This window comes from Artemia franciscana, chromosome 7, assembly GCF_032884065.1.
Source record: "Artemia franciscana chromosome 7, ASM3288406v1, whole genome shotgun sequence".
NCBI classification, from domain to species: domain Eukaryota; kingdom Metazoa; phylum Arthropoda; class Branchiopoda; order Anostraca; family Artemiidae; genus Artemia; species Artemia franciscana.
In genome coordinates, this window is record NC_088869.1 from 57,200,939 (window position 1) to 57,214,685 (window position 13,747).

At 35.0% G+C, this 13,747-nt stretch overlaps 1 protein-coding gene across 1 annotated transcript in view; it reads right to left on the minus strand.

Moving 5' to 3' along the window:
- LOC136029512 (lysosomal-trafficking regulator-like) overlaps window positions 1–13,747 on the minus strand; it is a gene marked incomplete in the record, with an annotated part of 247,841 nt that overhangs the window by 156,740 nt on the left and 77,354 nt on the right. The window contains 2 exon segments of the mRNA XM_065707957.1: window positions 1,384–1,682; window positions 13,205–13,441. Coding sequence (XP_065564029.1) covers window positions 1,384–1,682; window positions 13,205–13,441 — 536 coding nt within the window.

A 13,747-nucleotide genomic window follows, 5' to 3' on the forward strand; every position in this document is an offset into this window, starting at 1 on the left:
TTTCTAGATAAACAAAAATCATTGGACTGGCAATTTTACATCTTTTTAATTCGTTTACCGTACATTTATTGTACAGGTAAATGCAAACGCACGTTTTGTACGTATGTTTTCGTTTACCGTACATCTCTGAATTTGAATTTCATATATTCATCAAATAGAATAAAATCCACCATCTAGTATTTAAAGTTGATAAATCATTACAACTAACTAGGTTTGGACTTCGTCTTTTTGGATGTTCGACACAATTAGACGCAAAACTGGAATCGTAGAAAACGAATGACTTAAAATATCTTCAGTCCCGGAGTCTCTGCTCTACTTGACCTTATTTTACACTTTTTGAACTAAACTGAACTAAAATCCGCCACGTTGTTGAAACCCTGGCTTGTGAATAAGGCCACTCAAAAGCAATTGAAAGCTTTACGATAAGTAACAATAATAATAATGATTGGATTTATTCATTAAAAATGTTTACATCACAACGATACCCAGAGGCTATAGCCTGTAAGCAACTCAATAAAATACTGCATTAAAAAAATTCGATGAAAATAATCAGAGAGGAAGGATGGCGAAGGATGAATAAAGAGTATTGTCTAAACCACAGATAAAAAGTAAGACATATTACTCGAGCCAGTTCTATTGTACAAAATTCATCCTATTTGTAGGCAAATACTCAAGTTTTTCATAGGCAAATAAGATGGTAGTACTAGGATGATGTGCTAAGCTGGTAAAGCAATACCTGCAACTTCAAGCCAGTTAACAGCCAAAAGCGTCTTTAACAAGTAATAATTTTTAGAAAGCTATGACAGCTTTTATTCTGTCATTTTTACTAATCCCGATAAATAAGAGACGCGGAAGTCCACTTTTTTCGTTTTAGCATTATGACACAGGACGTTCCACATCTTCTATTTAAATATGGCCTCAACAACTCATAATCCTGTCCTGAGACTCAAGATATGACTATCTTATGACTAGATAAATATACTTCACTTTTCCTTTATTAAGGTTCTAAAAACGACTAAAATTAACTATACTATCAACAAAGCCGATTCAGGTTTAATACCCTGAGATACGAGCGGTACATTAGTAATCATGAAATAAGAAAGTGAGACAAAAAAAGCCAGGTTGAAATGACAGATGAAATATGCAAATATAAACGCAAAGGAAATTACAATAAAAAATCAAGCTGAATTGCTCAAAACTTGACTGCCGAGATAAAAGCGAAAGCATGATATTTTTTTAAAGCAAAACATTCAGAGATTATATAGGCATCTGACATTTACTGGGACAACGTTTTCTCCCGTGCTGGAACAGGCCGTCAATAGTATAAAGAGAAAGAAATTCGATTAGAAAAGAAAAATAACAAATACAAAAACAAAACATTACCTCAACTGAATGTTTTCTAAATCCTACAACTTCTCTGCAGTTGACGGCCAGATGATGCCACGCCCGGGTCATGAAAGGTAGCTGACATGAATCAGTGGCAACTACGCTGTATGATGTTTTAGTGGCTTCGCTCACTTTTGCCACAATACTACCCCTATCCGGCCAGATCCAAAACTCTACCAGCCATCCAGCAGATCCTAGCGAAAAAAAATGGATATCGGCACTGTTGTCATGCGATTCTTTGGTGGTTTCCGCAATAATTGGAGACTGGCCAGTCTTGGAATTTGTGTAATCAATAACTAAAAAATTGAAATTTGTTAGAATGAAGAATTGTTTGGAAAGAATCTTAAAGAAAACAGCTAGTGACGATGCACCAAGCGATGTTCTTTAAAAACGATGTAGTTAAGATTCATTCAGCCTAGTCAAACAGTTCGTGGTAACGAACTGTAGTAAGGAGCGACCCGGCTCAATAGTAACCAAAACTCTAAAAAATGGAATTTTGGTACCAATAGCTATATCAAAAGAATCGCATTTTAATGCTGGTTTTAAATATATAAGTTTCATCAAGTTTAGTCTTACCCATCAAAAGTTACGAGCCTGAGAAAATTTGCGTTATTTTAGAAAATAGGGGGAAACACCCCTAAAAGTCATAGAATCTTAACGAAAATCACACCATCAGATTTAGCGTATCAGAGAACGAACCCTATTGTAGAAGTTTCGAGCTCCTATCTACAAAAATGTGGAATTTTGCATTTTTTGCCAGAAGGCAGATCACGGATGCGTGTTTATTTGTTTTTTTGTTTTTTTGTTTTTTTGTTTTTTTTTTCCCCCAGGGGTGATCGTATCGACCCAGTTGTCCTAGAATGTTGCAAGAGGGCTCATTCTAACGGAAATGAAAAGTTCTAGTGCCCTTTTTAAGTGACCAAAGAAATTGGAGGGCACCTAGGCCCCCTCCCACGCTAATTATTTTCCCAAAGTCAACGGATCAAAATTCTGAGATAGCCATTTTATTCAGCGTAGTCGAAAAACCTTATAACTATGTCTTTGGGGACGACTTACTCCCCCACAGTCCCCGTGGGAGGGGCAACAAGTTACAAACTTTGACCTGTGCTTACATATAGTAATGGTTATTGGGAAGTATACAGGCGTTTTCAGGAGGATTTTTTTGGTTGGGGGGAGGGGTTGAGAAGAGGGGGATATGCTGGGGGAACTTTCCATCGAGAATTTGTCATGGGAAAAGAAAACTTCTATGAAGGGAGAGCAGGATTTACTAGCATTATTTAAAAAAAAATTAAAAAATAAATGTGAAAAAGCTTTTTCAGCTGGAAGTAAGGAACAGCAATAAAACTTAAAACAAACAGAAATTATTACCCATATAAGGGGCTCACCTCCTTATGATACCTAGCTCTTTACGCTAAAGTATTTTTAGTAATTTCAACTATTTATTCTACGGCTTTTGTGATTCAGGGGTCATTCTTAATGAATTGGGATAAAATTTAAGCTTTAGTGTAAAGAGCGAGGTACTGACGATGGGGCGAATCCCCTCATATATGTAATAAAAACATGAGAATACAAAAGTTCTTTACGTAAGCTAATTTATAAGTTACGTAAATCTTTTACCAATAAAAAGATTCGTAAAAAATTAAAAGTTCTAGTTGCCTTTTTAATTAACCAAAAAATCGGAGGGCAACTAGGCTTCGCCCCCGCTCTTTTTTTCTCAAAATCATTCGATCAAAATTATGAGAAAGCCATTTAGCCCCCCCCCCCCCAAAAAAAAAAAATATGTAAATTTCGTTTTGATTATTCCTCTGCGGAGAGCCAAAATCAAAACATGCATTGATTCAAAAACGTTCAGAAATTAAATAAAAAAAACGAGTTTTTTTAACTGAAAGTAAGGAGCGACATTAAAACTTAAAACGCACAGAAATTACTTCGTATATGAAAGAGGCTGCTTCCTCATCAACGCCCCGCTCTTTACGCTAAAGTTTTTTACTGTTTTAAAAAGAAGAATTGAGAGAAAGAGTCAAACTTTAGCGTAAAGAGCGGGGCGTTGATGAGGAAGCAGCCTCTTTCATATACGAAGTAATTTCTGTGCGTTTTAAGTTTTAATGTCGCTCCTTACTTTCAGTTAAAAAAACTCGTTTTTTTTATTTAATTTCTTGAAAGAGCGGTTTAGGTGGCTTTGACAATAATTATAATTACTATAACAATTATATAATTGCATAATGATGATTATAGTTACAATAATTACAATTTACTACAATGATTATAATTATAATAATTATGAAATAACAATAATAGTTCCAAATAAAAAAATCTCCCACATTTACATTTCCGTTCCACATCCTCCCCATTCCCTTTGTGTTTTCTTTCCACGTACTTTAAAAAAAAGCAGGTTACAGTACAGTGATCTCATCTCCTTCGCAAGCAAAAGCGAACAAGGAACACAATATCTCCAGAACTATTTTTTATCATAGGACCTTAGAATTGTTTTAAAATATTGCCCAGAGAGGGGGAGGGGGAGAAAAGTACAGCACCACATAGAAGACCAGGATGTCTATGTACCGTTGAATCTCACCACTGCTGCGTCTTTGTGCCGTTACCGTCTTTCGAGCTTCAATTTTTATAGCCCTAAGTCGAGCTGACGGCAAATATAAACGAGTATTCCCTTTCTGGTTAAATTTAACCAGTTACTGGTCTGAACCAACGAGTCGTGAGGAATTTTATTGCTTAGGACTTCATTAAATTGACAGTCGACTGAAAGTGCAGTAATATCCTAAAGTGTTGACTAAAATATTCAATTTGAAGCGTGTCAAATAATGTTCAAAATAAAGTGTGTTTTACCTTCTATTACAATTCCTCCTTAATCAGTATCAGGTATCCAACCTGATCCTAGTCTCAATTCTCTATGCCCTGATAGCCGCGCCAATCAATATTGACAAATGATCTTGCTTAGGCCTTTGAATACACAATTACATTATTCAAGAGTTACGTTCAAAAGCTACTGTTCTTTTCATAGGACACTGTCTTTTGCAGTAGCTTTAAATCTTACCGTTTTGACAGACTTTTTCAAAAAAAAATTTATTTTTGGCTAGGCCAACCAGTTAAGAGCTAACTCACATCGTCACAACATCAACCTTAGTTTCTGTTTCAACAATACAGGGTCAGCAGCAAAAAGAAAGTCCGTTCGTCCAATATCTCTTTTCATTGTTATTCAGAATAGTCCTACTGGCTTTACTGCGAGAAATATCGAAAATACGAGCAGATAAAGGTTACGAGCAAGGTTGCCACCCTAGTGATTTATCACTATATCTAGTGATTTTTATACTGCCTAAACAGAAAAATCAATAAATCAGCATATAATCCCAAAACTGTTGAATAAAATCACTAAATCAAAAAACAAATCACTAAAATCTAGTGATTTTTTCCTCACCAGGTGGCAACCCTGATTACGAGCAATAATAGGAATTTTGCAGCCTAAAGCAAATGATTACAGGTAGGAACAACGTTATGTCTCGTAAACACATAAAAGGTATAAAACCTTAGGGGGTTGTAATTTCCAAGAAATTGTTCATAGTCCCTCTTCGAAAATGTTTGACTTTTGGTATTCCAGGATACAGATAAATGGAAAGTATCTTTCTATACACAATATACAATTGTATACCCTTTGAATATGCAATTGTATACACTAAAAAATTTAATTATTTTGGCTATTCGTTCACAAGCTCTAATTCTTCTTATTGAATATTTTTTTAGCAGTAGCTTTAAATTTTTTTTTGCTCCAGATAATCGTGTTTGCATTTCTGCTGAAAATATGGAAAGATCTTTCACAAATGTGAAAGAGTAAATTAAGGCTATGAGCGAAAATAGGAAATCTTGTGCAGCCTACTGCAAGTGACCCTGGGCAGTATTCTGCCTCGTAGGGATGTGACAATGTAATCTCTTAAAAATGGAAAGTGAATAAAACTATAGCAATGCAGTAAGTGGCTTAAAACATGCAAAAAAGTTACCAATGGACCAGTCTCGCTGATTAGGCCTGATTTTGGTGTTTCAGAATATATGAGATTGTTACAAAAACGGAAAGAATCTTTCTATATCCATGAAAGAGACTTCCTAAAACAGAAAGTTCTTGTTTGTAAGTTTCGGTTCGCACTCTTAAAAATTATTAGGCACACTGAAAGCAGAAAAAGTTGGAAGTCTATTTATTTTTCATTTAAATACTGGCGATAGTCCTTTTCTTGTATGCTTTCCGCGTCGCTTACTTCTCTTTCTTTCACTAATATTTTAATCTTAGCTCTTCCTAGTGACCCTTTACTATGGCCAGGTTGGGGGTTTGACGCTTCCGATGGATTTGGTTTCCTTAGCAACTGGCTTAAAAACAACGTTCTATATTTTGGTAGTATGTTTACAGAGCAGCTCAACCGGTATTATGATACTGGGATCGCTGGTTAATATGTTTCTTGTAATACGATGTACCTATTTAAAGATGATATTAGGCCCGAGTATAGTAGTGGTGATTCCGAAGACCTCAAAGTTTTCCACCTTAATTGTAAGGGGTTGAATTCATCTTTCAATTTTATTAGCGAGATATGTGAACTTTCTATTTTTCAGGTTATTGGTCTCACAGAAACGTGGCTTAATAAGTAAAACTCGGCTCTCTTACAGATTTCAGGGTATACACTCAATAATAAGAATCGTCAGATTAGTCAATACAGAGGAATTGGAGCATATATACGGAGTGATATTGAGGTTTAGGTAAGAAGTGATCTAATGTTATATCAAGAGATGTTATTTGAGCCACTTATTCTTCAGCTTAGGCTTAAGCCAAAAGATGTCTATGTTGTAGTACTATATAGACCACCATATGAGTCCATACCTACATTCATGGATCTTTTGGAGAAACAATTGGAGAAATTACCTACTGGTTCACGCCCTTTTTTCATGCTCGGGGACTTCAACATTGACCTGCATAACATGAATTCGAATGCTCCAATGGATTTTCTACAGCTATGCATGTCATTCGGTTTGTTCCCTACTATTAATATTTGTACGCGCGTTATCGTATTAACGTCAAAACTTCTTAATAATATTTTTTCTAATTTAATTTTTTCGGATCCAGGGGTTATTGTAACAGATGTATCTGACCATTTTGGGATTTCGGGAGGTTTTAAACTTTGTATACCGCGAAAGCAAGGTTCCAGATTTAAAATGAGGGCGTTCCCTGTGCTTAACCAGAACAATCTTGAAAAGTTTAAACAAGAGATTTCAGATATTGATTGGAATAATTTTGTTGGAAACACAGATGACATAAATATAAGCATTCAAAGATTTTATGATACACTGATTTCGGTTTCGATTAAAACTTGTACTGAGGATCGGACATGGTCAAGAAAAAGGGTGCCCAAAAAGTCCTGGTTGTCACCTAGTTTGCTCCAGTGTATCAATACGAAAAATAAACTATATAAAAATTCAGTAAGGAATGAAAATGATCCAGCATGCACAAGAATTTATAAAATTACAGAAATGCTCTTAACAAACTTAAAATTACACAAATGTTCTTAACAAACTCCTGAGAAGTGCTAAGAAAAAATGTTTTGAAAGTAAAAATGAAAGTAAACACGGAAATTGATTGGAAACGTTATATCTTCAAAAGATTTTGTTTCGCCCGATAAGGTTATTGCTAGCAATGGGTCAGCTTCGAGTGAGCCAAAATATGTCTGTAATGCCATGTCGGAGCATTTTGCAACTGTTGGGAGTCGACTTTCTCGCACTACAGAAGCTTCTGATGTTGATGTTCCCCCTGAGACTTTTATGGGGACTCCTGTTGATGTATCAATGTATCTAAGACCTGTTACACAAGATGAAATTCGTAAGATAATCTTCGGGATGAAAAGTACTTCGGCTGGGAGTGACTACATTAATCTTCTTGCGCTAAAAACAGCGTTTCCAATAATTTTAAACATATTTACCTCCCTTATTAATACTTGCCTGAAACAGAGTAAGTTTCGTAATTGTCTTAAAAATTGCAAGAATAACCCCTGTTTTTAAAGGTGGTAATAAGAATAATCCTGGGAATTATCGACTAAGTTCGTTATTACCTGTTATTTCCCGCGTTCTAGAAAATTTCTTAATTACAGCATATATGAGCATCTGGAACGACAAAAACTTTTACATCCAAATAAATTCGGTTTCAGGAAAGGTAGAACAACAGAAATGGCGATTTCGTTTATTACTTCGGTAATGAATGAAGCGCTTGATTAGAAACTTAGGGTAGGTGTTGTGTTTTTGGATTTGGTTAAGGTGTTTGACACTGTTGACCATCGTTAATGTTGCTCATTAAACAATTGTGTTAATTGCAGGGTTCCCCAAGGTTCCGTATTGGATCCTACTCTATTTCTAATTTTTATTAATGATCTGCCTGATTTTCGTTAATACCCTACCAAGAATTACAGATTTTGCTGATAATGGTCTGAATAAAACACAGGTCACTGCGCCCTTATTTGTAGATGACACACCGCTGACGTGTGCTGCCCCTATGGAACAACTGCCAACTGCTAAAAATCATTTACCTAGACGGAATATAGGTAAGTCAAATTTTGTTATTTTTTCTAGATCTCCGAATTTTTATCTTTGGATCATTGAATTGATATCAGAGCGGGGAATTATCAAACGCACACGGTTCACCAAGTACCTCAGAATTAATGTTGATGGAACCCTATCATTTAAGAACCGTGTGAAGTTGATTTCAAAAATACTGTCACGCGACCTAGGTATGATGCATAAATTAAAACATATTTTCTCCCATAATATTTTACTGTTGTTATATTTTTCCCTTATTCACCCTTATATTTTGTATTGTTCATCGATATGGCTTGGTACTTTCCCCAAGTTACTTCGTCCAATCTGTGTGAACCAGAATAATCCTATCCGAGTTTTTTGTGGTGTGGGAAACCGGGAGTCCATGAGGTCGGTCTATAGTGAAATAAATATAATGCCTGTAGCCGGATTGCGTGATTTTTATACTTTGATTTTTATATATAAGCATCATAATGAGGGCGTTCCAGATTGTTTTGCAGGTATATTTTGTGAGAGGTCAGATGTTCACCAACACGATACTCGGATGCGAGGAAATATTGATGTTCCTCGAGTTGCTTCTAGTATGTCTTCTTTTTCTCTTGTTTAGAGAGCTTCCAAGGTTTGGAACAAACGTAGCATTGATATTAAGGATAATGGTAATTTCAACCAGTTTAAATCTGATTTACGTGTGGAGTTTCTCGGTGGGTATGCTTTCGAAACAGATATTATATTTTCAGTGGGTTATTTTTCAGTATTTTTCTGTATTTTTAAGTGTTGTTTTGGGGGTTTTATATTATAGTGTTTCGTTGTTTATTTTTATTTTGGCTTCGGTAAATGGTCTCATGCTTCATACTCTTTTTGTTTTTTTTTTCTATTTTAACACATCCTCGCAAGCTCCGCTTTTGTTGTGCTATAATATAAAAAATGATTATTTTCAATAAAATTGCTCTACTACTAATGAGGTTTATCTTACTTATCTTTAGCAGGGCACGATTCTATAAGTTTCCCATTGCTAATTCCTATTAGATAGCTAACTTATCAATAGTTCTCTATTAAAGGATGCAATTGAATATTTTATCACTTTTCTAGAAGTATATTTAATGACGTTAGGTGACTTATCCGCTAAAGCAGAATACTTGTTCTCAGCTTTTTAGACCCAATAATAATTTTCAACGATTGCAACTATTGGTACAACCAAATACCACAAACAACAGCAAATTATATTATTTCTGCACACAATTATAGGTCTGCAAAATGTAGGGTAGGCATATACCACATGCAACACAAATACAACCGAATACCACACACAAGTGCGAATCACGTTAAGTCTGCAAACAATCATAATTCTGCAAAATGCAGGATAGCCTGAGATAATAAAATATAATCTTTATATTTTTGCTACGGGCAAACAACGTAATTCACTGGGGGGAACACAAATAAATATGATTTTAATTTACCGGTGACGACACACTTCATACGATTTCTTATTGGCTACTGTCCTACTAAGCGTTCAAATCATAGCTCACGCAGTAAAAGTTGGTTTTCTTACCAACTGATATACTCTCGTTAAAACATATATAAATAGTGCATTATACAATGTGATATTTAGGCATAGTGACATCTGAGTTTGAGCATGTCCCTAAAGGTAATTTTGTGTCTATTGTTTATTATTTGAAAATTTGAAAAATTTTGCGTCTAATTATTTACTATTAGCTAGTAACATTAATATATCGAACAGTAGTAAATTAAAAAAACCAGTCATCCTACTTGTCTTTTCTTTACTTTTACTTTACCCTTTACTTGCCTTTTACTTTTGTCTAGTCCATAGCTACATTTACAAGAATTTATTAAGCAAAGAAAAGCATAAGTTTATGGATCATCGAGAGGAAAAGTCTTCATAATATATCCTTGTATATTACCCCCAGTGTTTTAGCTAATATCTGATTCGAAAAGTAGGATTTTCATTGCGTGTTAAATCCGTTGAGGTTGTAGTTATTCGCAAGTTATGGAAGTGGCAGCTACAACCCCTGTGACACTGAAACAAACACTGTATTTAGTTACTGCTTTTCCATTTGAAGAAAACCTCCACTATACACAGAAAAAGCACTTTCTCCGGTCTGTGGAGTACTAAACTACTATTAACAGCTCCCTGCAGCACCAAGCCACCTGAGGCCAACATAGCAACGATCACTTCTTCTGTCGGCCGCCTGAGGCCGACACCACTACACCAGCTGCTCCTTCATCTCAATCTATTCAAAGCTTCTCTCTTTACACCCTCCAAAGAACTTCCAAATTCTTTTAAATCCTTCTTCTGACCTCTCCTAAATTTTTTTTTCTTACGATCTCATACCATCCTATTCGGGGAGACAACCTTCTTCTAAATTAACCCTAGATGGATGGCTGAAAAGGACCATCTTTGGCAATTGTCACCCTTCAGTCTTTGGAGGAGTCTAGACATATATTCCTATATTTTTAACTCATATCCTCTTTAAATTAGTTCAAATTAAGGACAAGTAGGTTTTTGTTGTATCTAGTGAGCAAAGACAAAATAAAATTATTCATATAACTGTTACTTAGTTACAATTTATTTGTAAATACTATAAAAATTATTTATATGACAATGGAGTCACGCTGAGCTTAGATAAAATATCTGATATCACTATCTTGGGGGCGTTAGCCCCCATTTTGATGTCCATACTCCAAAGGTGAAAAACAAATAGACTATTCGACCGAGTTCCCAGCAAAGATGTATATATGCTTCATGTTGTACTAATTTACGATATGTAATATTTTAGTAAATTGTCCCGCTTGTTCACAGTTCACTTGTCTCCTTTTTTCTTTTTTCATTAGAAAATAACCCAGAATATAATAGATAAAAATGGAAGCAGACAGAGTAAGCTTAGGTTTGTCTTTGCTCTAATTTACTAGCAACCAAGTTAAAGTAATTAATTTAGTAATTAATTCAATAAATTTACTTTGCTCTAATTTACTCTAACTAGTAAAATTCTGGCAAGAAATCCAGGTATAATGAAGAAACTCTAACATTTTTTCCTTAAATCCTCCGCCATCTTTATTTTTCTCTTATACACCCTATGCATATACTTTATTGTTCAAGTATTTGACTCTCCACTTTTCCATCTATCCTTAAACCAAAAGGAGTTCTACAAAATCATGCAGTTAGGCTTTTAGCGGGGATTCCTCCTCGTCAGTCTGTTTGGAAATTTTACACAACTTTGAAAAATTTGTCGGCTGCTGGCCTACGTGAATTTTATGTGTTGTGGTTTATTTTTGGATTACTGCAGGATATTCAGCCATACTGTTTTAGTGATTTATTCTGCGCTAGGTCTTTTGTTCATTCACACGATGCAAGGGGTCATGTTGATTTAAGTGTACCTAGAGGCATTTCTTCCCGTTCATGTTTTTCGGTTTTATAAAGAGGTACACGGAAATGGAATACTTTGACAAGTAACTTAAGGACTATTGGAGGCCCCGTTATATTTCGAAAAACCATTAAGGAGCTTCTTTTTGAAGAGTATGAGTTTTGATTTATTTATTTTTTTATTGTAGGGGTTATGGTGATATGTAGTTCCCAGGGGAAAGGTAATGTAATGATGTTTATTTGTTTCTTTTTATAGTTGAGGGTGGTGGTATTAGTGGTGTCGGTTGTCTAGTGTTCTTGTATTTTATGTATTTTTTTTTCTCTATCTCCCCCTCGGACAAGCTGTGCTTTTCAGGGGAGGTAGTAACCATTTTTTATTTATTATCTGTTTAATGAATAAATCATTCTCTCTCTTAAAAAATATTCGCATTTCAGAACTCGCTCCCTTTTCTGTCTCCCGTTTCTCTCTCTCTCAGGGCCGAATAACCTCGATCTTCCGTTCCGAGGATCTCTTGCTTATATTCTTTAAGAGGTAAAACTTAGGAACTCCTCTCGGAATAAAAAAAAGCGATATAGTTATCGAATGAAAATTGGATATCCAAATTATTTAATTCAAATAACATCTTACTTTTTTTTAAATATCAATATTAGAATTCTCGATAGGTTTTACCTTTAAGTCTAATAACCGCAGAGTAATGATCTAAAACCGCAGTGTTATTATCTTTTGTTTACTCCTTATTTGGTTTTATTTTATTGATTTATTTTGTTTTTATATTATCTTTTATTTTGTTCTTGAAATAAGAAAAAAATAAAATCTAATACATCCACAAAAGTAAGGCCCTGGTACTCAGAATTTGCCATATTTTTCTTGGCCAATCCCAGCGTTTATACTTCCCTCTCTTTTAACAGCTTTTATATTTTTTCAGCTTCTTTTTGCTGTTTTATTTTTAATAGCTGCATCTGCTATTTTTTGTTGGCTTGATTTCTCAGAAAACCTACCCCTCATAGCGGGTAAGCTGTTGGGTGGAGATGAGTGGGCAGACTAAAATCTCTCTTACAAAAATTGCCATAATCCCCCCAAAAAACTACGTATGAATCACCAGTTATTTTTCTCACCCCTCCCCCTCCATCAAATAGAGCTCAGCATAAATTGGTGGCACCCTGTCTTTCTGATCTTTCATTGCCTCTGTATATTTTTCAAATTTTTATCTGTCATCAAAAAAATACCAGTCATTCTTCATTCGCAACAGGGGTAAATGCAACATTTTCCCCAAAAAAATTTGATTCGGAGTGTGGGGTGAAGGGTCAAAGAAAATATTCCTGCCCATTAATAGACAATATTTATTAACAAAAAGACAGTGGCAACAACTGCAGCATTCACACTGAAAGACTTTACTTTTTGTGTTTTCTTTTTTTTTTGCTTTGAGCATAGCCTGTTCTTCCTATCTCCTGAGGATACTTTAGAGTATAGGAAAAAATTACGTTTTCTATTGTGCAGTCTTTATATTGAGTATTTTGTTTCTTGTTTCTTGTTTCTCATTCTTTTTTTTAAGTTGTAGTCCTTCCGGCCTCACAAGACTACATAATCTAGGTTTAAAGACTTAAACTACTTAATATAACCACCATTTTTTCCAAATATCATTGAAGCTTCCCTCCAATCCACTAGTTACTAAACTACGTAAGACTTAAACTACTTACTATAACCACCATTTTTTCCAAATATCATTGAAGCTTCCCTCCAATCCACTACTTACTAAACTACGTAAGACTTAAACTACTTAATATAACCACCATTTTTTCCAAATATCATTGAAGCTTCCCTCCAATCCACTACTTACTAAACTACGTAAGACTTAAACTACTTACTATAACCACCATTTTTTCCAAATATCATTGAAGCTTCCCTCCAATCCACTTTATCCGACTTTGTTTGAGACAAAATCAAATTACTTCGGGCTTCTGTATTTCGTCTATCTCCTCGACATGCTTCAGCTTTGACGTAGAACCAAACAGCAGCTGAGAAGCCTTGATTTCTGGGTGACCATGTATGGTCGCTTAATAGTGGAATCTGAAGAGCAGAAGATTCCCACGCAGATACAATACCTAGAATTGAACTTTATTAATTTCGTTAACACATCTAGCACATATGTCTCGTAAAATTGTCGTCTCCCTTTTATAACAATGACATTAAAAAAGGTAGTTTCGCCATAGTACCATTCAACACATGGTGTTATGGACTTAAAATGCTCCGTTATTTTGCTAAGTTTTGAAAATAGATTTCAGTCATCATCCGAAAAAGGGTCACCTCTTTTTTCAAACTTATCGCCTTTTCTTCCGGAAGCATGTGGCTTCTTTCCCTAACACATATTACTATCTATAAAGTACGCATCAATCTCCATTAAATACAAA